Source organism: Hypanus sabinus (assembly GCF_030144855.1).
Source record: "Hypanus sabinus isolate sHypSab1 chromosome 5 unlocalized genomic scaffold, sHypSab1.hap1 SUPER_5_unloc_1, whole genome shotgun sequence".
Taxonomy (NCBI): domain Eukaryota; kingdom Metazoa; phylum Chordata; class Chondrichthyes; order Myliobatiformes; family Dasyatidae; genus Hypanus; species Hypanus sabinus.
Genome location: NW_026778917.1, coordinates 232,236 through 256,258, shown reverse-complemented (window position 1 = coordinate 256,258; position 24,023 = coordinate 232,236). Strand labels below are relative to the sequence as shown.

The 24,023-nt window shown below is 54.2% G+C and overlaps 1 protein-coding gene across 3 annotated transcripts in view; it reads left to right on the top strand.

Moving 5' to 3' along the window:
- Nucleotides 1-24,023, top strand: part of si:ch73-95l15.5 (uncharacterized) — a 59,623-nt gene that overhangs the window by 23,164 nt on the left and 12,436 nt on the right. For all 3 annotated transcript variants that reach the window (XM_059957487.1, XM_059957486.1, XM_059957485.1), the window contains 3 exons: nucleotides 13,148-13,255; nucleotides 22,207-22,320; nucleotides 23,747-23,884. In XM_059957487.1, coding sequence (XP_059813470.1) covers nucleotides 13,148-13,255; nucleotides 22,207-22,320; nucleotides 23,747-23,884 — 360 coding nt within the window. The remainder of the gene's footprint in view (nucleotides 1-13,147; nucleotides 13,256-22,206; nucleotides 22,321-23,746; nucleotides 23,885-24,023) is intronic.

The window sequence follows — 24,023 nt, the reverse complement described above, 5'->3', positions numbered from 1 at the left end:
GTCGCCCTCTGCCGACACAGTCCATATCCCTCCATTTCCCTCACAGTCACGTCGCCCTCTGCCGACACAGTCCATATCCCTCCATTTCCCTCAGTCACATGCCCTCTGCCGACTCAGTCCATATCCCTTCATTTCCCTCAGTCACGTGCCCTCTGCCGACACAGTCCATATCCCTCCATTTCCCTCAGTCACGTACCCTCTGCCGACACAGTCCATATCCCTCCATTTCCCTCAGGCACGTACCCTCTGCCGACAATGTCCGTATCCCTCCATTTCCCTCACAGTCACGTGCCCTCTGCCGACACAGTCCATATCCCTCCATTTCTCTCACAGTCACGTACCCTCTGCCGACACAGTGTCCATATCCCTCCATTTCCCTCAGTCACGTGCACTCTGCCGACACAGTTCATATCCCAACATTTCCCTCAGTCACGTACCCTCTGCCGACACAGTCCATATCCCTCCATTTCCCTCAGGCACGTACCCTCTGCCGACACAGTCCATATCCCTCCATTTCCCTCACAGTCACGTGCCCTCTGCCGACACAGTCCATATCCCTCCATTTCTCTCACAGTCACGTACCCTCTGCCGACACAGTGTCCATATCCCTCCATTTCCCTCAGTCACGTGCACTCTGCCGACACAGTTCATATCCCTCCATTTCCCTCAGTCATGTACCCTCTGCCGACACAGTCCATATCCCTCCATTTCCCTCAGTCACGTGCCCTCTGCCGACACAGTCCATATCCCTCCATTTCCCTCAGTCACGTACCCTCTACCGACACAGTCCATATCCCTCCATTTCCCTCACAGTCACGTGCTCTCTGCCGACACAGTCCATATCCCTCCATTTCCCTCACAGTCACGTGCCCTCTGCCGACACAGTCCATATCCCTCCATTTCCCTCACAGTCACGTGCCCTCTGCCGACACAGTCCATATCCCTCCATTTCCCTCTCAGTCATGTGCACTCTGCCGACACAGTCCATATCCCTCCATTTCCCTCAGTCACGTGCACTCTGCCGACACAGTCCATATCCCTCCATTTCCCTCACAGTCACGTGCCCTCTGCCGACACAGTCCATATCCCTCCATTTCCCTCACAGTCACGTGCCCTCTGCCGACACAATGTCCGTATCCCTCCATTTCCCTCACAGTCACGTACCCTCTGCCGACACAGTCCATATCCCTCCATTTCCCTCAGTCACGTGCTCTCTGCCGACACAGTCCATATCCCTCCATTTCCCTCACAGTCACGTGCCCTCTGCCGACACAGTCCATATCCCTCCATTTCCCTGACAGTCACGTACCCTCTGCCGACACAATGTCAATATCCCTCCATTTCCCTCAGTCACGTGCCCTCTGCCAACACAGTCCATATCCCTCCATTTCCCTCAGTCACGTGCCCTCTGCCGACTCAATGTCCATATCCCTCCATTTCCTTCAGTCACGTACACTCTGCCGACACAATGTCCGTATCCCTCCATTTCCCTCAGTCACGTACCCTCTGCCGACACAGTCCATATCCCTCCATTTCCCTCAGTCACGTACCCTCTGCCGACACAATGTCCGTATCCCTCCATTTCCCTCACAGTCACGTGCCCTCTGCTGACACAATGTCCGTATCCCTCCATTTCCCTCACAGTCACGTGCCCTCTGCCGACACAATGTCCGTATCCCTCCATTTCCCTCAGTCACGTACCCTCTGCCGACACAATGTCCATATCCCTCCATTTCCCTCAGTCACGTGCCCTCTGCCAACACAGTGTCCATATCCCTCCATTTCCCTCAGTCACGTACCCTCTGCCGACACAGTGTCCATATCCCTCCATTTCCCTCTCAGTCACGTGCCCTCTGCCGACACAGTCCATATCCCTCCATTTCCCTCAGTCACGTGCCCTCTGCCGACACAGTCCATATCCCTCCATTTCCCTCTCAGTCACGTACCCTCTGCCGACACAGTCCATATCCCTCCATTTCCCTCAGTCACGTACCCTCTGCCGACACAGTGTCCATATCCCTCCATTTCCCTCACAGTCACGTACCCTCTGCCGACACAGTGTCCATATCCCTCCATTTCCCTCTCAGTCACGTACCCTCTGCCGACACAGTGCCCATATCCCTCCATTTCCCTCAGGCACGTGCCCTCTGCCGACACAGTCCATATCCCTCCATTTCCCTCAGTCACGTGCCCTCTGCCGACACAATGTCCATATCCCTCCATTTCCCTCAGTCACGTACCCTCTGCCGACACAATGTCCATATCCCTCCATTTCCCTCAGTCACGTACCCTCTGCCGACACAATGTCCATATCCCTCCATTTCCCTCAGTCATGTACCCTCTGCTGACACAATGTCCATATCCCTCCATTTCCCTCAGTCACGTACCCTCTGCCGACACAATGTCCATATCCCTCCATTTCCCTCACAGTCACGTGCCCTCTGCAGACACAGTCCATATCCCTCCATTTCCCTCTCAGTCACGTGCCCTCTGCCGACACAGTCCATATCCCTCCATTTCCCTCGCAGTCACGTGCCCTCTGCCGACACAGTCCATATCCCTCCATTTCCCTCGCAGTCACGTGCCCTCTGCCGACACAGTGTCCATATCCCTCCATTTCCCTCGCAGTCACGTGCCCTCTGCCGACACAGTCCATATCCCTCCATTTCCCTCACAGTCACGTGCCCTCTGCCGACACAGTTCATATCCCTCCATTTCCCTCAGTCACGTACCCTCTGCCGACACAGTCCATATCCCTCCATTTCCCTCACAGTCACGTGCCCTCTGCCGACACAGTCCATATCCCTCCATTTCCCTCAGTCACGTGCACTCTGCCGACACAGTCCATATCCCTCCATTTCCCTCAGTCACGTGCCCTCTGCCGACACAGTCCATATCCCTCCATTTCCCTCAGTCACGTACCCTCTACCGACACAGTCCATATCCCTCCATTTCCCTCACAGTCACGTGCTCTCTGCCGACACAGTCCATATCCCTCCATTTCCCTCACAGTCACGTGCCCTCTGCCGACACAGTCCATATCCCTCCATTTCCCTCACAGTCACGTGCCCTCTGCCGACACAGTCCATATCCCTCCATTTCCCTCTCAGTCATGTGCACTCTGCCGACACAGTCCATATCCCTCCATTTCCCTCAGTCACGTGCACTCTGCCGACACAGTCCATATCCCTCCATTTCCCTCACAGTCACGTGCCCTCTGCCGACACAGTCCATATCCCTCCATTTCCCTCACAGTCACGTGCCCTCTGCCGACACAATGTCCGTGTCCCTCCATTTCCCTCACAGTCACGTACCCTCTGCCGACACAGTCCATATCCCTCCATTTCCCTCAGTCACGTACCCTCTGCCGACACAGTCCATATCCCTCCATTTCCCTCAGTCACGTACACTCTGCCGACACAATCCATATCCCTCCATTTCCCTCAGTCACGTACCCTCTGCCGACACAGTCCATATCCCTCCATTTCCCTCAGTCACGTACACTCTGCCGACACAATCCATATCCCTCCATTTCCCTCAGTCACGTACCCTCTGCCGACACAGTCCATATCCCTCCATTTCCCTCAGTCACGTACACTCTGCCGACACAATCCATATCCCTCCATTTCCCTCAGTCATGTACACTCTGCCGACACAATCCATATCCCTCAATTTCCCTCAGTCACGTACACTCTGCCGAAACAGTCCATATCCCTCCATTTCCCTCAGTCACGTACCCTCTGCCGACACAATGTCCGTATCCCTCCATTTCCCTCACAGTCACGTGCCCTCTGCAGACACAGTCCATATCCCTCCATTTCCCTCACAGTCACGTGCCCTCTGCCGACACAATGTCCGTATCCCTCCATTTCCCTCAGTCACGTACCCTCTGCCGACACAGTCCATATCCCTCCATTTCCCTCAGTCACATACCCTCTGCCGACACAGTCCATATCCCTCCATTTCCCTCAGTCACGTGCCCTCTGCCGACACAGTCCATATCCCTCCATTTCCCTCAGTCACATACCCTCTGCCGACACAGTCCATATCCCTCCATTTCCCTCAGTCACGTGCCCTCTGCCGACACAGTCCATATCCCTCCATTTCCCTCAGTCACATACTCTCTGCCGACACAGTCCATATCCCTCCATTTCACTCAGTCACGTGCCCTCTGCCGACACAGTCCATATCCCTCCATTTCCCTCAGTCACGTACCCTCTGCCGACACAGTCCATATCCCTCCATTTCACTCAGTCACGTGCTCTCTGCCGACACAGTCCATATCCCTCCATTTCCCTCAGTCACATACCCTCTGCCGACACAGTCCATATCCCTCCATTTCCCTCAGTCACGTGCCCTCTGCCGACACAATGTCCATATCCCTCCATTTCCCTCGCAGTCACGTACCCTCTGCCGACACAGTCCATATCCCTCCATTTCCCTCAGTCACATACCCTCTGCCGACACAGTCCATATCCCTCCATTTCCCTCAGTCACGTACACTCTGCCGACACAGTCCATATCCCTCCATTTCCCTCAGGCACGTGCCCTCTGCCGACACAGTCCATATCCCTCCATTTCCCTCAGTCACGTGCCCTCTGCCGACACAATGTCCATATCCCTCCATTTCCCTCAGTCACGTACCCTCTGCCGACACAATGTCCATATCCCTCCATTTCCCTCAGTCACGTACCCTCTGCCGACACAATGTCCATATCCCTCCATTTCCCTCAGTCATGTACCCTCTGCTGACACAATGTCCATATCCCTCCATTTCCCTCAGTCACGTACCCTCTGCCGACACAATGTCCATATCCCTCCATTTCCCTCACAGTCACATGCCCTCTGCAGACACAGTCCATATCCCTCCATTTCCCTCTCAGTCACGTGCCCTCTGCCGACACAGTCCATATCCCTCCATTTCCCTCGCAGTCACGTGCCCTCTGCCGACACAGTCCATATCCCTCCATTTCCCTCGCAGTCACGTGCCCTCTGCCGACACAGTGTCCATATCCCTCCATTTCCCTCGCAGTCACGTGCCCTCTGCCGACACAGTCCATATCCCTCCATTTCCCTCACAGTCACGTGCCCTCTGCCGACACAGTCCATATCCCTCCATTTCCCTCACAGTCACGTGCCCTCTGCCGACACAGTGTCCATATCCCTCCATTTCCCTCAGTCACGTGCACTCTGCCGACACAGTCCATATCCCTCCATTTCCCTCACAGTCACGTGCCCTCTGCAGACCCGTTTCTGAAAACTCTCTGATGTTTCTGCTTCTACCACCGCTCCAGGCCGCCACCACACACTGTTTTTAAAAATAAAACTTTCCTGTCACCATCAATGCATGCCTCTGGTACTAGACATTTCAACGCAGGGAAATAGATACTGTCTGTCTTCTCTATCCACGCCTCTCATAATCGAATAAATCACGATCAGATCCCCCCTCAGCCTCTGCCATGCCACGTTTGTCCAGCCTCTCGTTCGAGCTCTGATCCAGGCGGCACCCTCTCCAGAGCATTCCTGCAGAGAGATGATCACAACCCTTCCTGCAGAGAGATGATCACAACCCTCTCCAGAGCATTCCTGCAGAGAGATGATCACAACCCTCTCCAGAGCATTCCTGCAGAGAGATGATCACAACCCTCTCCAGAGCATTCCTGCAGAGAGATGATCACAACCCTCTCCAGAGCATTCCTGCAGAGAGATGATCACAACCCTCTCCAGAGCATTCCTGCAGAGAGATGGTCACAACCCTCTCCAGAGCATTCCTGCAGTGAGATGGTCACAACCCTCTCCAGAGCATTCCTGCAGAGAGATGGTCACAACCCTCTCCAGAGCATTCCTGCAGAGAGATGATCACAACCCTCTCCAGAGCATTCCTGCAGAGAGATGATCACAACCCTCTCCAGAGCATTCCTGCAGAGAGATGATCACAACCCTCTCCAGAGCATTCCTGCAGAGAGATGATCACAACCCTCTCCAGAGCATTCCTGCAGAGAGATGATCACAACCCTCTCCAGAGCATTCCTGCAGAGAGATGATCACAACCCTCTCCAGAGCATTCCTGCAGAGAGTTGGTCACAACCCTCTCCAGAGCATTCCTGCAGAGAGATGGTCACAACCCTCTCCAGAGCATTCCTGCAGAGAGATGATCACAACCCTCTCCAGAGCATTCCTGCAGAGAGATGATCACAACCCTCTCCAGAGCATTCCTGCAGAGAGATGATCACAACTGTATGCCGATGCAGCCTGATGATGTGCAGCACAGAAACGGGCCCCTTGGCGCATATTGTCCAGGTCGAAACCGTTCAAACTGCCGACTCCCATCGACATTTACTGGTTCCATAACCCTCCATCCATCTACCTATCTGAACTTCTCTTAGACATTGAAATCAAACTTGCGTGCACCACTTGTCTGGCAGCTCATTCCACGCTCTCGTAACCCTCTGAGTGGAGAAGTTTCCCTCATTTTCCCCTTAAACTTCTCACCTTTCACCCTTCACCCATGACCTCTGCTTGTACTCTCGCCCGTTTGCATTAAGCCCTCAGAATTTCATATACTTCTGTCAAATCTCCTCTCAGTTTTCTACATCCTTAAGAGCATAGCCCAAAGCTATTGAATCTTATCTCATAACTGGGGTCCTCTAGACCCAGCAACATCCTTGTAAATTTTCTCTGCACTCTTTCAACCTTATGTACACCTTTCCTGTAGGCAGGTGACCAAAACTGCAAACAGTACTCCAAAGTAGGCCCCACCTACATCCTAAACAACTTCAGTTAACATCCCATCTCCTGTACTCAGCGCAATGATTCTTGAAGGCCAAAGTGCTAAAAGCTTTCTTTACGATCCTATATACCTGTGATGCCATTTTCAACAAATTATAGACCTGTATTCCCATATCCAGGTATATCAATGCCCTACCGTTCCCTGTGTAAAACCTACCCTGGCTGGTCCTACCAAAGGGCAACACCTCACACTTGTCTGCATTAAATACCGTCTGCTGTTTTTCAGCCCAATTTTCCGGCTGATGCAGATCCCTCTGCAATCCCTGATAGCCTTCCTCACTGTCCACTACACCCCCAGTCTTGGCATCATCTGCAAATTTGCTGATCCAGTTAATCACATTATCATCCAGACCATTGACGCAGATGACAAACAAAAATGGACCCAGCACCGATCCCTGCGGCAGACCACTAGTCACAGGCCTCCAGTCAGAGACCAACCATCTACTCTCACTCTCTGGCTTCTCCCACAAAGCCAGTGTCTAATCCAATTTACTAGCTCACCCTGAGTGACTGAAGCTTCTTGACCAGCCTCCACGTGGGGCCTTGTCAAATGCCTCGCTAATGTCCATATCGACAACATCCACTTTCCGGGTAACTATCTCAAAACTCAAAATCGGTTAGACGTGACCTGCCACGCACCAAGCCGTGCTGACTATCTTTAATCAGTCCGTGTCCTGAGAAGTGTTTACACTGCCTGCAGAAGTGTTCCCCACTCCTTGGAAGTTTTCATGTTTTATTGCTTTACAACATTAAATCACAGTGGATTTAATTTGGCTTTTTTTGGCACTGATCAACAGAAAAAGACTCGTTTATGTCAAAGATGAAACAGATCTCTACAAATTGATTTAATTAATTACAATATAAAACACAAAATGAATGATTGCACAAGAATTCATTCCCTTTTAATGTGACACACCAAATCATCACTGGTCAGCCAATTGGTTTGAGAAGTCAGATAATTAGTCAAATAGAGATCACAGTCAAGGTGTTTCAATTGATTGGAGTAAAACTACACCTGTATCTGGAAGCTCCAACTGCTGGTGAGTCAGTATCCTGGCAAAAACTACACCATGAAGACAAAAGAACGCTCCAAGCAACTCTATGGATACAAGAAAATTTCCAAGTCACTGAATATCCCTCGGAGTACAGTTGTCAATCATCAAGGAATGGAAAGAATATGACACAGCTGTAAATCTGCCTGGAGCAGGCCAACTTCAGATACTGAGTGACTGTGAATGAAGGGGACTATATAACCATATAACCATATAACCATATAACAATCACAGCACGGAAACAGGCCATCTCGGCCCTCCTAGTCCGTGCCGAACCCTTAATCTCACCTAGTCCCACCTACCCGCACTCAGCCCATAACCCTCCACTCCTTTCCTGTCCATATACCTATCCAATTTTACCTTAAATGACACAACTGAACTGGCCTCTACTACTTCTACAGGAAGCTCATTCCACACAGCTATCACTCTGAGTAAAGAAATACCCCCTCGTGTTTCCTTTAAACTTCTGCCCCCTAACTCTCAAATCATGTCCTCTCGTTTGAATCTCCCCTACTCTCAATGGAAACAGCCTATTCACGTCAACTCTATCTATCCCTCTCAAAATTTTAAATACTTTGATCAAATCCCCCCTCAACCATATAGACTACATCCACTGCCTTACCCTCGTCAACATTCCTCGTAACTTCTTCAAAAAATTCAATAAGGTTTGTCAAACATGACCTTCCACGCACAAATCCATGCTGGCTACTTCTAATCAGATCCCGTCTATCCAGATAATTATAAATACTATCTCTAAGAATACTTTCCATTAATTTACCCACCACTGATATCAAACTGACAGGTCTATAATTGCTAGGCTTACTTCTAGAACCCTTTTTAAACAATGGAACCACATAAGCAATACGCCAATCCTTCGGCACAATCCCCGTTTCTAATGACATATTAAAGATCTCCGTCAGAGCTCCTGCTATCTCTACACAAAATTCCCTCAAGGTCCTGGGGAATATCCTGTCAGGACCCAGAGATTTATCCACTTTTAAATTTCTTAAAAGCGCCAGTACTTCCACCTCTTTAATTGTCATAGGTTCCATAACTTCCTTACTTGTTTCCCACACCTTACACAATTCAATATCCTTCTCCTTAGTGAATACCGAAGAGAAGAAATCATTCAAAATCTCTCCCATTTCCCTCGGCTCCACACATAGCTGACCACTCTGATTCTCTAAGGGGCCAATTTTATCCCTCACTATCCTCTTGCTTTTAATATAACTGTAGAAACCTTTCAGATTTACTTTCACCTTATTTGCCAAACCAACCTCATATCTTCTTTTAGCTTTTCCAATCTCTTTCTTAAGATTCCTTTTACATTCTTTATATTCCTCGAGCAATTCCTTTACTCCATGCTGCCTATATCTATTGTAGACATCCCTCTTTTTCCGAACCAAATTTCTAATATCCCTTGAAAACCATGGTGCTTTCAAACCTTTAACTTTTCCTTTCAACCTAACAGGAACAAAAAGTTTCTGTACCCTCATAATTTCACCCTTAAATGACCTCCATTTCTCTATTACATCCTTCCCATAAAACAACTTGACCCAATCCACTCTCTCTAAATCCCTTCGCATCTCCTCAAAGTTAGCCTTTCTCCAATCAAAAATCTCAACTCTAGGTCCTGTCCTGTCCTTCTCCATAATTATATTGAAGCTAATGCTATTGTGATCACTGGACCCGAAGTGCTCCCCAACACATACATCTGTCAGCTGACCTATCGCATTCCCTAACAGGAGATCCAACACTGCCCCATCTCTAGTCGGTACTTCTATGTATTGTTGCAAAAAACTATCCTGCACACATTTCACAAACTCTAAACCATCCAGCCCTTTTACAGAATGAGCTTCCCAGTCTACGTGTGGAAAATTAAAATCTCCCACAATCACCACCTTGTGTTTACCACAAATATCTACTATCTCCTTACACATTTGCTCTTCCAACTCATGCTCCCCATTAGGTGACCTATAATACACTCCTATCAGTGTTACTGCACCTTTCCCATTCCTCAATTCCACCCAAATGGCCTCCCTAGAGGAGCTCTCTAATCTATCCTTCCAAAGCACCGCCATAAGATTTTCTCGGACAAGCAATGCAACACCTCCTCCTCTGGCCCCTCCTACTCTATCACACCTGAAGCAACTAAATCCAGGAATATTTAGTTGCCAACCACACCCTTCCTGCAACCATGTTTCACTAATAGCTACAACATCATAATTCCAGGTATCAATCCACGCTTTAAGCTCATCCACCTTTCTTACAATGCTCCTAGCATTAAAATAGATACATTTAAGATACTCTCCACCTCCTCCTCTCTTTTCATCCCTAACAATGCATTCAAATTTATTATCCTTTTCTTTCTTCTCCCTTACATCTTCGGGCTGAGCGCATCCCTTCTCCATCACCTGCCTTTCCTCCCTCACACACTGTCTCTTTACTTGCTCTACTGGTGAACTAACCTCCTCTCCCATAGTTTCCTCAAATTGATTCCTGCCCCCCCATCTCACTAGTTTAAAGTCCGCCCTGTAGCCCTAGCAAACCTCCCCACTAGTGAGGGAGGCGACCAAGAGACCTATTCTGTGACAACTCTGGAGGAGTTACAAGCTTCAGTGGCTGAGATGGGAGAGATTGCGCATACAACAACTGTTGTCCGGGTGCTTCACCAGTCGCAGCTTTATGGGAGAGTGGCAAAGAGAAAGCCACTGTTGGGAAAAAAAACTCACATGAAATCTCGGCTAGAGTTTGCCAGAAGGCATGTGGGAGACTCTGAAGTCAGCTGGAAGAAGGTTCTATGGTCTGATGAACCAAAATTGAGCTTTTTGACCATCAGACTAAACACCATGTTTGGTGTAAGCCAAACACTGCACATCATCAAAAACATCCCATCATTACCGTGAAGCGTGGTGGTGGCTGCATCATGCTGTGGGGATGCTTCACTGCAGCAGGCCCTGGAAGAGTTGTGAAGGTAGAGGGTAAAATGAATGCAGCAAAATACAGGGAAATCCTGGAGGAAAACCTGGTGCAGTCTGCAAGGGAACTGTGACTTGGGAGAAGATTTGTTTTCCAACAAGACAATGACCCCAAGCATAAAGCCAAAGCTCTGCAGGAAAGGCTTAAAAACAACAAAGTTAATGTCCTGGAGTGGCCAAGTCAGAGTTCAGACCGCTATCCAATTGAGAATTTGTGGCTGGACTTCAAAAGGTCTGTTCACTCACAATCCCCATGCAATCTGACAGAGCTTGAAGAGTTTTGTGAAGAATAGGGAAAGATTGCAGTGTCCGGATGTGCAAAGCTGATAGAGACCGACCCACACCGACTCAAGGTTGGAATTGCTGCCAAAGGTGCATCTACTAAATACTGAATTAAACCATAAGAATCAGGTTATCGAGTCTGCTCTGCCATTCAATCATGGCTGATCCCTTTTTACCCTCCTCAGCCATACTCCCTGGCCTTCTCCCCGTTACCTTTGATGCTGTGTCCAAACAAGAATCTATCAACATCTGCCTTAAATACACTCAATGACCTGCCCTCCACAGTTGCCCGTGGTAACAAATTCCATAAATTCACCATCCTCCAGCTAAAGAAATTTCTCCACATCTGTTTTAAATGGATGCCCCTCTATCCCGAGACTGTGCCCTCTTGTCCTTGACTCCACCAGCATGGGAAACATCCTTTTCATATCTACTCTGTCTAGGCCTTTCAGCATTCGAAAGGTTTCCATGAGATCTGCACCCCTCCCGCATCCTTCAACATTCCAGCGAGAACAGACCCAGAGCCATCAAATGTTCCTCAAATGATAACCCTTTCATTCCTGGAATCATCCCTGTGTACCTCTTCTGGACCCTCTCCAATGCCAGCACATCTCTTCTAAGATGAGGAGCCCAAAACCGTGCAGAATACTCCAGGTGAGACCTCACCAGTGCCTTATAAAGCCTCGTTATCAGATCCTTGCTCTTGTGTTCTAGACCTTATGCTAACATTGCATTTTCCTTCCTCACCACTGACTCTACCTGCAAGTTAACCTTCAGGGTGTTCTGCACAAGGACTCCCAAATCCCTTTGCATCTCAGAGTTTTGGATTTTCTCTCCATTTAGAAAATAGTCTGCACACTTATTTCTACTACTAAAGTGCATGACCATGCATTTTCAACATTGTATTTAATTTGCCACTTTCTTGCCCATTCTCCTAATCTGTCCAAGTCCTTCTGCATCCTACCTGTTTCCTCAACACTACCTGCCCCTCCACCAATCTTCATATCATCTGCAAACTTGGCAACAAAGCCATCTATTCCATCATCTAAATCATTTATATACAGCATAAGAAGAAGCGGTCCCAACACAGACCCCGTGGAACACCACTAGTCACTGGCAGCCAACCGGAAAATGATCCTGTTATTCCCACTCACTGCCTCTTACCAATAAGCCAATGCTGTAACCATGCCAGTAACTTTCCTGTAATACCATGGGCTCATAACTTGATAAGCAGCCTCACGTGTGGCACCTTGTCAAAGACCTTCTGCAAGTCCAAATATACAACATCCACTCCACTCCCTTTATCTATCCTATTTGTAATCTCCTCAAAGAATTCCAAATAGTTCATCAGGCAGGATTTTCCCTGAAGGAAACCATGCTGACTTTATACTATCATGTCCTGTGTCACCAACTACTCCATCACCTCATCCTTAACAATTGACTGAAACATCTTCCCAGCCACTGAGGTCAGGCTAACTGGTCTATGATTTCTTCCTGCTGCCTTCTTCCTTTCTTTAAGAATGGAGTGACATTTGCAAATTTCCAGTCCTCTGGCACCATGTCAGAGTCCATTAATTTTTGAAATTTCTGGTGCCTCCACAACACCACCTCTTTCAGAACCCTAGGGTGCAGTTCCTCTGGTCCAGGTGACTTCTGTACCTTCAGGTCTTTCAGCTTTTTGAGCACCTTCTCCCTTGTAATAGTTCATTCTTCCTAACTCCAGCCAGTACAGACCCAGAGCCACCAAATGCTCCTTGTATATTGACCCTTTCATTCCCAGCATCATTCTTGTGAACATCGTCTGAACCCTCTCCAATGCCAGCACGTTTCTAAGATGAGGGGCCCAAAACTACTCACAATACTCCAAATGCGGAGGGAAAAGGAGGTTCCCATAAGACATAGGAGCAGAATTAGGCTATTAATTGATTAATTCTGTTCTACCATTGTGAATTGTGTTCCTAGTCTCCTGCCAATGACAACCTTACTAATGATCTGCTTGCACCCTCTCCCGCACCTGCTGACGTGTCGATACTGCCCTCTCCACAGGAGGCTGGGTGGCGGCCAGAGGCAAACCAGGAGCTCAGCGCTTACACGGGCTGTCGCTTAGTACAGGGGCTGGCCCGCGACCTGCGCAGCAAGGAGCAGCTGTTACAGGTGAGGGGGGTCGCGAGTGAAGAGCCTGCAGCCTGTCTCCTCTATGGGGCAGGGGTTGAGAGGAGTTCAGAGGAAACTTACTGGAGTCCTTCCTCCGCCCGTGCCTCTGAGTGTTCGGTAGACGGAGAAGGCCTGACAGTCAGCTGTCAGGGCGGAGGGGTGGCTAAACGGTTAGCATTACGCTTCCCAGAGCTGGAGACCCGGGTCCACTTCCTGCTGTCCGGAGTTTGTACGTTCTCCCCGCAAATTCAAGATGAACTGTTTTCTCACGTTTACATTGCAACGTTAAGTGAAATGTACCATTTGCGTCAAATCAAGTCTTCGGAGGTTACGCTGGCCTTGGGGCAGCCTGTGTTTCTCAATTCCGGTGACAGCATAGCATGTCCGCAACCTGCTGAGCCCAATGTGGGAGGAAGGCAGAGCACCTGGAGGAAACCTGCAGGGTCACGGCAGGAGGAGATCGCTGAGAGAGAGAGAGGGGATAAACCCACAGTTTATCACCTCATCGGAAAGACAACGTGTGAAGCAAATTGCCCCCCCCCAATACTTTCACTTTCCTGAGCCTCCGTCCCTCTCTACTGAGTGGAGTGTTCTCTCAGCACGGTCCTGACCACGGTTCCCTGGTTACCACTCCTCTAGATGGTGCACGGCTGTCTGAGACCACCCACTCCACTGCAGAACCTCTGAACCCCTCATCCCTCATACCCCCCACTGAACCCCTCATCCCTCACACCTCCCACTGAACCCCTCATCCCTCACACCCCCCACTGAACCCCTCATCCCTCACACCTCCCACTGAACCCCTCATCCCTCACACCCCCCACTGAACCCCTCATCCCTCACACCCCCCACTGAACCCCTCACCCCTCATACCCCCCATTGAAACTCTCATTCCACCCCTCACTGACCATCTCACCCCTCCCACCCCACAGGACAGTGTTCCACCCCCCACTGACCCTCTCACCCCTCCCACCCCACCGGACAGTGTTCCACTCCCCACTGACCCTCTCACCCCTCCCACCCCACAGGACAGTGTTCCACCCCCCACTGACCCTCTCACCCCTCCCACCCCACAGGACAGTGTTCCACCCCTCACTGACCCTCTCACCCCTCCCACCCCCCAGGACAGTGTTCCACCCCCCACTGACCCTCTCACCCCTCCCACCCCACAGGACAGTGTTCCACCCCTCACTGACCCTCTCACCCCCCCATCCCACAGGACAGTGTTCCACTCCCCACTGACCCTCTCACCCTCCCCCCACCCCACAGGATAGTGTTCCACCCCCCACTGACCCTCTCACCCCTCCCACCCCCCAGGACAGTGTTCCACCCCTCACTGACCCTCTCACCCCTCCCACACCACAGGACAGTGTTCCACTCCCCACTGACCCTCTCACCCCCCCCCCCCACCCCACAGGACAGTGTTCCACTCCCCACTGACCCTCTCACCCCCCCACCCCACAGGACAGTGTTCCACTCCCCACTGACCCTCTCACCCCTCCCACTCCACAGGACAGGGTTCCACCCCTCACTGACCCTCTGACCCCTCCCACCCCACAGGACAGTGTTCCACCCCTCACTGACCCTCTCACCCCTCCCACCCCACAGGACAGTGTTCCACCCCTCACTGACCCTCTCACCCCTCCCACCCCACAGGACAGTGTTCCACTCCCCACTGACCCTCTCACCCCTCCCACCCCACAGGACAGTGTTCCACCCCTCACTGACCCTCTGACCCCTCCCACCCCACAGGACAGTGTTCCACTCCCCACTGACCCTCTGACCCCTCCCACCCCACAGGACAGTGTTCCACCCCTCACTGACCCTCTGACCCCTCCCACCCCACAGGACAGTGTTCCACTCCTCACTGACCCTCTCACCCCTCCCACCCCACAGGACAGTGTTCCACTCCCCACTGACCCTCTCACCCCTTCCACCCCACAGGACAGTGTTCCACTCCCCACTGACCCTCTCACCCCTCCCACCCCACAGGACAGTGTTCCACTCCCCACTGACCCTCTCACCCCTCCCACCCCACAGGACAGTGTTCCACCCCTCACTGACCCTCTCACCCCTCCCACCCCACAGGACAGTGTTCCACTCACCAGTGACCCTCTCACCCCCCCACCCCACAGGACAGTGTTCCACTCCCCACTGACCCTCTCACCCCTCCCACCCCACAGGACAGTGTTCCACTCCCCACTGACCCTCTCACCCCCCCCACCCCACAGGACAGTGTTCCACTCCCCACTGACCCTCTCACCCCTCCCACCCCACAGGACAGTGTTCCACCCCTCACTGACCCTCTCACCCCTCCCACCCCACAGGACAGTGTTCCACTCCCCAGTGACCCTCTCACCCCTCCCACCCCACAGGACAGTGTTCCACCCCTCACTGACCCTCTGACCCCCCCACCCCACAGGACAGTGTTCCACCCCTCACTGACCCTCTCACCCCTCCCACCCCCCAGGACAGTGTTCCACCCCTCACTGACCCTCTCACCCCTCCCACCCCCCAGGACAGTGTTCCACCCCTCACTGACCCTCTCACCCCTCCCACCCCACAGGACAGTGTTCCACTCCCCACTGACCCTCTCACCCTCCCCCCACCCCCCAGGACAGTGTTCCACCCCTCACTGACCCTCTCACCCCCCCCACCCCACAGGACAGTGTTCCACCCCCCACTGACCCTCTCACCCCTCCCACCCCACAGGACAGTGTTCCACTCCCCACTGACCCTCTCACCCCTCCCACCCCCCAGGACAGTGTTCCACTCCCCACTGACCCTCTCACCCCCCCCACCCCACAGGACAGTGTTCCACCCCTCACTGACCCTCTCACCCCTCCCACCCCACAGGACAGTGTTCCACTCCCCAGTGACCCTCTCACCCCTCCCACCCCACAGGACAGTGTTCCACCCCTCACTGACCCTCTGACCCCCCCACCCCACAGGACAGTGTTCCACCCCTCACTGACCCTCTCACCCCTCCCACCCCCCAGGACAGTGTTCCACCCCTCACTGACCCTCTCACCCCTCCCACCCCCCAGGACAGTGTTCCACCCCTCACTGACCCTCTCACCCCTCCCACCCCACAGGACAGTGTTCCACTCCCCACTGACCCTCTCACCCTCCCCCCACCCCCCAGGACAGTGTTCCACTCCCCACTGACCCTCTCACCCTCCCCCCACCCCACAGGACAGTGTTCCACCCCTCACTGACCCTCTCACCCCCCCCACCCCACAAGACAGTGTTCCACCCCCCACTGACCCTCTCACCCCTCCCACCCCCCAGGACAGTGTTCCACTCCCCACTGACCCTCTCACCCCTCCCACCCCCCAGGACAGTGTTCCACTCCCCACTGACCCTCTCACCCCTCCCACCCCACAGGACAGTGTTCCACTCCCCACCGACCCTCTCACCCCCCCACCCCACAGGACAGTGTCCCACTCCCCACTGACCCTCTCACCCCTCCCACCCCACAGGACAGTGTTCCACTCCCCACTGACCCTCTCACCCCTCCCACCCCACAGGACAGTGTTCCACCCCTCACTGACCCTCTCACCCCTCCCACCCCACAGGACAGTGTTCCACTCCCCACTGACCCTCTCACCCCTCCCACCCCACAGGACAGTGTTCCACCCCTCACTGACCCTCTCACCCTCCCACCCCCAATGACTGTGTTCCACTCCCCACTGACCCTCTCACCCCCCCTCACCCCACAGGACAGTGTTCCACTCCCCACTGACCCTCTCACCCCTCCCACCCCCCAGGATAGTGTTCCACTCCCCACTGACCCTCTCACCCCTCCCACCCCACAGGACTGTGTTCCACTCCCCACTGACCCTCTCACCCCTCCCACCCCCCAGGATAGTGTTCCACTCCCCACTGACCCTCTCACCCCTCCCACCCCCCAGGATAGTGTTCCACTCCCCACTGACCCTCTCACCCTCCCACCCCACAGGACAGCTTTCCACCCCTCACTGACCCTCTCACCCCTCCCACCCCACAGGATAGTGTTCCACTCCCCACTGACCCTCTCACCCCCCCTCACCCCCCAGGACAAGGTTCCACTCCCCACTGACCCTCTCACCCCCCCTCACCCCCCAGGACAAGGTTCCACTCCCCACTGACCCTCTCACCCCTCCCACCCCACAGGACAATGGTCCACTCCCCACTGTCCCTCTCACCCCTCCCACCCCACAGGACAGTGTTCCACCCCTCACTGACCCTCTCACCCCTCCCACCCCACAGGACAGTGTTCCACTCCCCACTGACCCTCTCACCCCTCCCACCCCACAGGACAGTGTTCCACCCCTCACTGACCCTCTGACCCCCCCACCCCACAGGACAGTGTTCCACTCCCCACTGACCCTCTCACCCCTCCCACCCCACAGGACAGTGTTCCACTCCCCACTGACCCTCTCACCCTCCCACCCCACAGGACAGTGTTCCACTCCCCACTGACATCTCACCCCTCCCACCCCACAGGACAGTGTTCCACTCCCCACTGACCCTCTCACCCCTCCCACCCCACAGGACAGTGTTCCACCCCTCACTGACCCTCTCACCCCCCCACCCCACAGGACAGTGTTCCACTCCCCACTGACCCTCTCACCCCTCCCACCCCCCAGGACAGTGTTCCACCCCTCACTGACCCTCTCACCCCCCCACACCCCACTGGACAGTGTTCCACCCCTCACTGACCCTCTCACCCCTCCCAACCCACAGGACAGTGTTCCACTCCCCAGTGACCCTCTCACCCCTCCCACCCCACAGGACAGTGTTCCACCCCTCACTGACCCTCTGACCCCCCCACCCCACAGGACAGTGTTCCACCCCTCACTGACCCTCTCACCCCTCCCACCCCCCCAGGACAGTGTTCCACCCCTCACTGACCCTCTCACCCCTCCCACCCCACAGGACAGTGTTCCACTCCCCACTGACCCTCTCACCCCCCCACCCCACAGGACAGTGTTCCACTCCCCACTGACCCTCTCACCCTCCCCCCACCCCCCAGGACAGTGTTCCACTCCCCACTGACCCTCTCACCCCTCCCACCCCACAGGACTGTGTTCCACTCCCCACTGACCCTCTCACCCCTCCCACCCCACAGGACAGTGTTCCACTCCCCACTGACCCTCTGACCCCTCCCACCCCACAGGACTGTGTTCCACTCCCCACTGACCCTCTCACCCCCCCCACCCCACAGGACAGTGTTCCACTCCCCACTGACCCTCTCACCCCCCCACCCCACAGGACAGTGTTCCACTCCCCACTGACCCTCTCACCCCTCCCACCCCCAATGACTGTGTTCCACTCCCCACTGACCCTCTCACCCCCCCACCCCACAGGACAGTGTTCCACTCCCCACTGACCCTCTCACCCCTCCCACCCCACAGGACAGTGTTCCACTCCCCACTGACCCGCTCACCCCTCCCACCCCACAGGACAGTGTTCCACCCCTCACTGACCCTCTCACCCCTCCCACCCCACAGGACAGTGTTCCACTCCCCACTGACCCTCTCACCCCTCCCACCCCCTAGGATAGTGTTCCACTCCCCACTGACCCTCTCACCCCTCCCACCCCCTAGGATAGTGTTCCACTCCCCACTGACCCTCTCACCCCTCCCACCCCCAATGACTGTGTTCCACTCCCCACTGACCCTCTCACCCCTCCCACCCCACAGGACAGTGTTCCACTCCCCACTGACCCTCTCACCCCTCCCACCCCCCAGGACAGTGTTCCACTCCCCACTGACCCTCTCACCCCCCCACCCCACAGGACAGTGTTCCACCCCTCACTGACCCTCTCACCCCTCCCACCCCACAGGACAGTGTTCCACTCCCCACTGACCCTCTCACCCCTCCCACCCCACAGGACAGTGTTCCACCCCTCACTGACCCTCTCACCCTCCCACCCCCAATGACTGTGTTCCACTCCCCACTGACCCTCTCACCCCCCCTCACCCCACAGGACAGTGTTCCACTCCCCACTGACCCTCTCACCCCTCCCACCCCCCAGGATAGTGTTCCACTCCCCACTGACCCTCTCACCCCTCCCACCCCACAGGACTGTGTTCCACTCCCCACTGACCCTCTCACCCCTCCCACCCCCCAGGATAGTGTTCCACTCCCCACTGACCCTCTCACCCCTCCCACCCCCCAGGATAGTGTTCCACTCCCCACTGACCCTCTCACCCTCCCACCCCACAGGACAGCGTTCCACCCCTCACTGACCCTCTCACCCCTCCCACCCCACAGGATAGTGTTCCACTCCCCACTGACCCTCTCACCCCCCCCTCACCCCCCAGGACAAGGTTCCACTCCCCACTGACCCTCTCACCCCCCCTCACCCCCCAGGACAAGGTTCCACTCCCCACTGACCCTCTCACCCCTCCCACCCCACAGGACAATGGTCCACTCCCCACTGACCCTCTCACCCCTCCCACCCCACAGGACAGTGTTCCACCCCTCACTGACCCTCTCACCCCTCCCACCCCACAGGACAGTGTTCCACTCCCCACTGACCCTCTCACCCCTCCCACCCCACAGGACAGTGTTCCACCCCCCACTGACCCTCTCACCCCTCCCACCCCACAGGATAGTGTTCCACCCCCCACTGACCCTCTCACCCCTCCCACCCCCCAGGACAGTGTTCCACCCCCCCACTGACCCTCTCACCCCTCCCACCCCACAGGACAGTGTTCCACTCCCCACTGACCCTCTCACCCCTCCCACCCCTCAGGACAGTGTTCCACTCCCCACTGACCCTCTCACCCCTCCCACCCCACAGGACAGTGTTCCACTCCCCACTGACCCTCTCACCCCCCCACCCCACAGGACAGTGTTCCACCCCTCACTGACCCTCTCACCCCTCCCACCCCACAGGACAGTGTTCCACCCCTCACTGACCCTCTCACCCCTCCCACCCCACAGGACAGTGTTCCACTCCCCACTGACCCTCTCACCCCTCCCACCCCACAGGACAGTGTTCCACCCCTCACTGACCCTCTCACCCCCCCCACCCCACAGGACAGTGTTCCACTCCCCACTGACCCTCTCACCCCTCCCACCCCACAGGACAGTGTTCCACTCCCCAGTGAACCACTCACCCCTCCCACCCCACAGGACAGTGTTCCACTCCCCACTGACCCTCTCACCCCTCCCACCCCACAGGACAGTGTTCCACTCCCCACTGACCCTCTCACCCCTCCCACCCCTCAGGACAGTGTTCCACTCCCCAGTGAACCACTCACCCTCCCACCCCCCAGGACAGCGTTCCACTCCCCACTGACCCTCTCACCCCTCCCACCCCACAGGACAATGGTCCACTCCCCACTGACCCTCTCACCCCTCCCACCCCACAGGACAGTGTTCCACCCCTCACTGACCCTCTCACCCCTCCCACCCCACAGGACAGTGTTCCACTCCCCACTGACCCTCTCACCCCTCCCACCCCACAGGACAGTGTTCCACCCCCCACTGACCCTCTCACCCCTCCCACCCCACAGGATAGTGTTCCACCCCCCACTGACCCTCTCACCCCTCCCACCCCCCAGGACAGTGTTCCACCCCCCCACTGACCCTCTCACCCCTCCCACCCCACAGGACAGTGTTCCACTCCCCACTGACCCTCTCACCCCTCCCACCCCTCAGGACAGTGTTCCACTCCCCACTGACCCTCTCACCCCTCCCACCCCACAGGACAGTGTTCCACTCCCCACTGACCCTCTCACCCCCCCACCCCACAGGACAGTGTTCCACCCCTCACTGACCCTCTCACCCCTCCCACCCCACAGGACAGTGTTCCACCCCTCACTGACCCTCTCACCCCCCCCACCCCACAGGACAGTGTTCCACTCCCCACTGACCCTCTCACCCCTCCCACCCCACAGGACAGTGTTCCACTCCCCAGTGAACCACTCACCCCTCCCACCCCACAGGACAGTGTTCCACTCCCCACTGACCCTCTCACCCCTCCCACCCCACAGGACAGTGTTCCACCCCTCACTGACCCTCTCACCCCTCCCACCCCACAGGATAGTGTTCCACTCCCCACTGACCCTCTCACCCCTCTCACCCCACAGGACAGTGTTCCACCCCCCACTGACCCTCTCACCCCTCCCACCCCACAGGACAGTGTTCCACTCCCCACTGACCCTCTCACCCCTCCCACCCCCCAGGATAGTGTTCCACCCCTCACTGACCCTCTCACCCCTCCCACCCCACAGGACAGTGTTCCACTCCCCACTGACCCTCTCACCCCTCCCACCCCACAGGACAGTGTTCCACTCCCCACTGACCCTCTCACCCCCCCACCCCACAGGACAGTGTTCCACTCCCCAGTGAACCACTCACCCTCCCACCCCCCAGGACAGCGTTCCACTCCCCACTGACCCTCTGACCCCTCCCACACAGTCATGGGTGCAGAGGGAGTAGACCAGTGGGCTAAGCAGGCATCCCTGCGGTGTGCCCGTGCTGGTTATCAGCAAAGTGGAGGTCTTATTTCTGATCTGCACAGGCTTCCAGTCAGTCAAAGATGCATTTGCAGAGGGACATACGGAGGCCTAGGATCGGTAACTTGTAGGAATAAACGGTCAATAAACAACATGCTGACCTGGAGTAAGGCTGCATGAAAAACATTGTCTCATTTTTACTGTGCACTGTACCAGCAGTGATGGTCGAAATGACAATAAAAGTGACTTGACTTGACTTGAAGAGTCAAAGAGATTACACCTGCTGTAGACCTGTTGTGGCGGTAGGCAGATTACAGGCCCAGGTACTTGCTTAAGCTTGATTGGGCCTTTTCTGCAACGCAGGTTCTTCATGTCCGGGGTTTGCTTTGAGCTGATGAAGAAAATGGTGATGGGTAACAGCCCCTTTCCCTGACTGTCACCTCTGTGCTGACTCTGTCTGTCTGTTTTGTTCCCTGGTTCTCCCATTTCTGGCAGGAGTGTGTGAAGCTGATCAACCAACTGTCCAGCAACAAGACCCAAGATGGCCCAGAGGATAACGGGATTAGAACGCTCTGCGTCTGGTTGGACAAACGAGAAGAAGGTCTCGAAGTAAGTCTAGAGACCCCCTTCTTGCCCTCCCTGTTGCCCTTCACACTCCTCACATCCGTGTATCTCTCCAAATTTCTCTTAAATGTTGAAATCAAACCCAGAAGGTGCCACACTCGGGTTGCAAGAGCAACAGCTTATATTCCATCTGGGTAGCCTCCAACCTGATGGCACGATCATTGATTTCTCAAACTTCCAGTAATGCCCCCCCTCACCGACTTCTCCTCCACCGTCCCCCATTCCCATTTCTCCCTATCTCCCTATCTCGTCACTTGCGCATCACCTCCCGCTGGTCACTAACAAGAGAAAATCTGCAGATGCTGGAAATCCAAGCTACGCACACAAAATGCTCAGCGGACATCTATGGGGGAGAAAAAAAAGTACAGGTGACATTTTGGGCCCCCGTCTCCAGCCCTTTATCTCTTTCACCAATAACTTCCCAGGTCTTTACTGCACACCTCCCCCTCTCCCGGTTTCACCCGTCAGCTACCGCTTCCCCCTACCCGACTCTGACTTCAGTCCTGAAGAAAAGATGGAAGTCAGCCCAAAACGTCAACTGCTTACTCTTCTCCATAGATGCTGCCTGGCCTGTTGAGCATTTTGTGTGTAGCTTGATTCTCTCTTGTTTGTGATTTCTGAATGTTCTGTGTGTTTGGAATGGCTGTTGATTTTGCTTGTTCATCCGGACTGTTGTCATGGATCGTCCTGTCTAGAGTAACGAATTGGCTGTAGTCACTGTGGGACTCTAAACCTGGGTCAGGCTTGTACTTAAAGTACGATATGGTTTCTTTTATGAGTTGTGTTTTAAAGCAGGATTTTGATGAATAATGTTTGATTGTGCCTGTGTAGGTTACCAGATGGAGATAACTCCTGCAGGATCCAGTAATGTGCTGGGTTGCTTCTGGGCAATTCCTGCACTTATTGTCTTGCACTTGTTGGGCTTATGTTATGCATTTTTGATATTTTTTTGTGTTAACCACCTGGTCCTGTATTGCCCCAAGGAACCCTTCTATTTCTGTGCAGAGATCTCCGACTCTGAGCCTGCAGTGAAAATGTTCCTTGGCTTTGTTGTATTTTTACTGTTGAGCTCTATTTAGCTGATTTTCTTGAGCCTTGAAGTAAATTCCCTTTATCACACTCTGATCTATTTTCGTTGTTGATATCCCAGATACTTTCACATTTCATGTTCATCCATCAGTTGTATTGTGTCCAGTGCAATTTGCCTTTCACCACAATAGATCTCCAGTGGACTTGATCTCATTGGGTCATCACAAGGCCTTGGATCCCCTGGACAATACTAATTCCTCCAGTTCTGATTAAAAAGCTCCAAAACCTGGGCCTCTGTATGTCCCTCTGCAACTGGATCCAAACTGAAGGTCCACAGGCTGTACAGATCGGTAATAACATCATTGCCCTTTGCTACTTGCAGCAGGCCAGTGAAGAGGTGCTGGGTGTCCTGCAGGAGATGGAGAGTGAGGCTGAGCGGCTGAAGCAGGCTTTACTCGAGAAGGACAGGGACATCAGACGTCTGGGTGAAGTCCTAGCTCGCAACGAAGAAATGATCAACGTGAGTCTCCCTCCATCCAGTCACCTGCTGTAACCCCTCAGCAGAAGACCCTTCGACTCATCCCACCCACACTGACTGTTTGCCCATCTACATCAACCCCTTTACCTCACACTTTAGTTGCACAGCCCTGTGCTGTTCG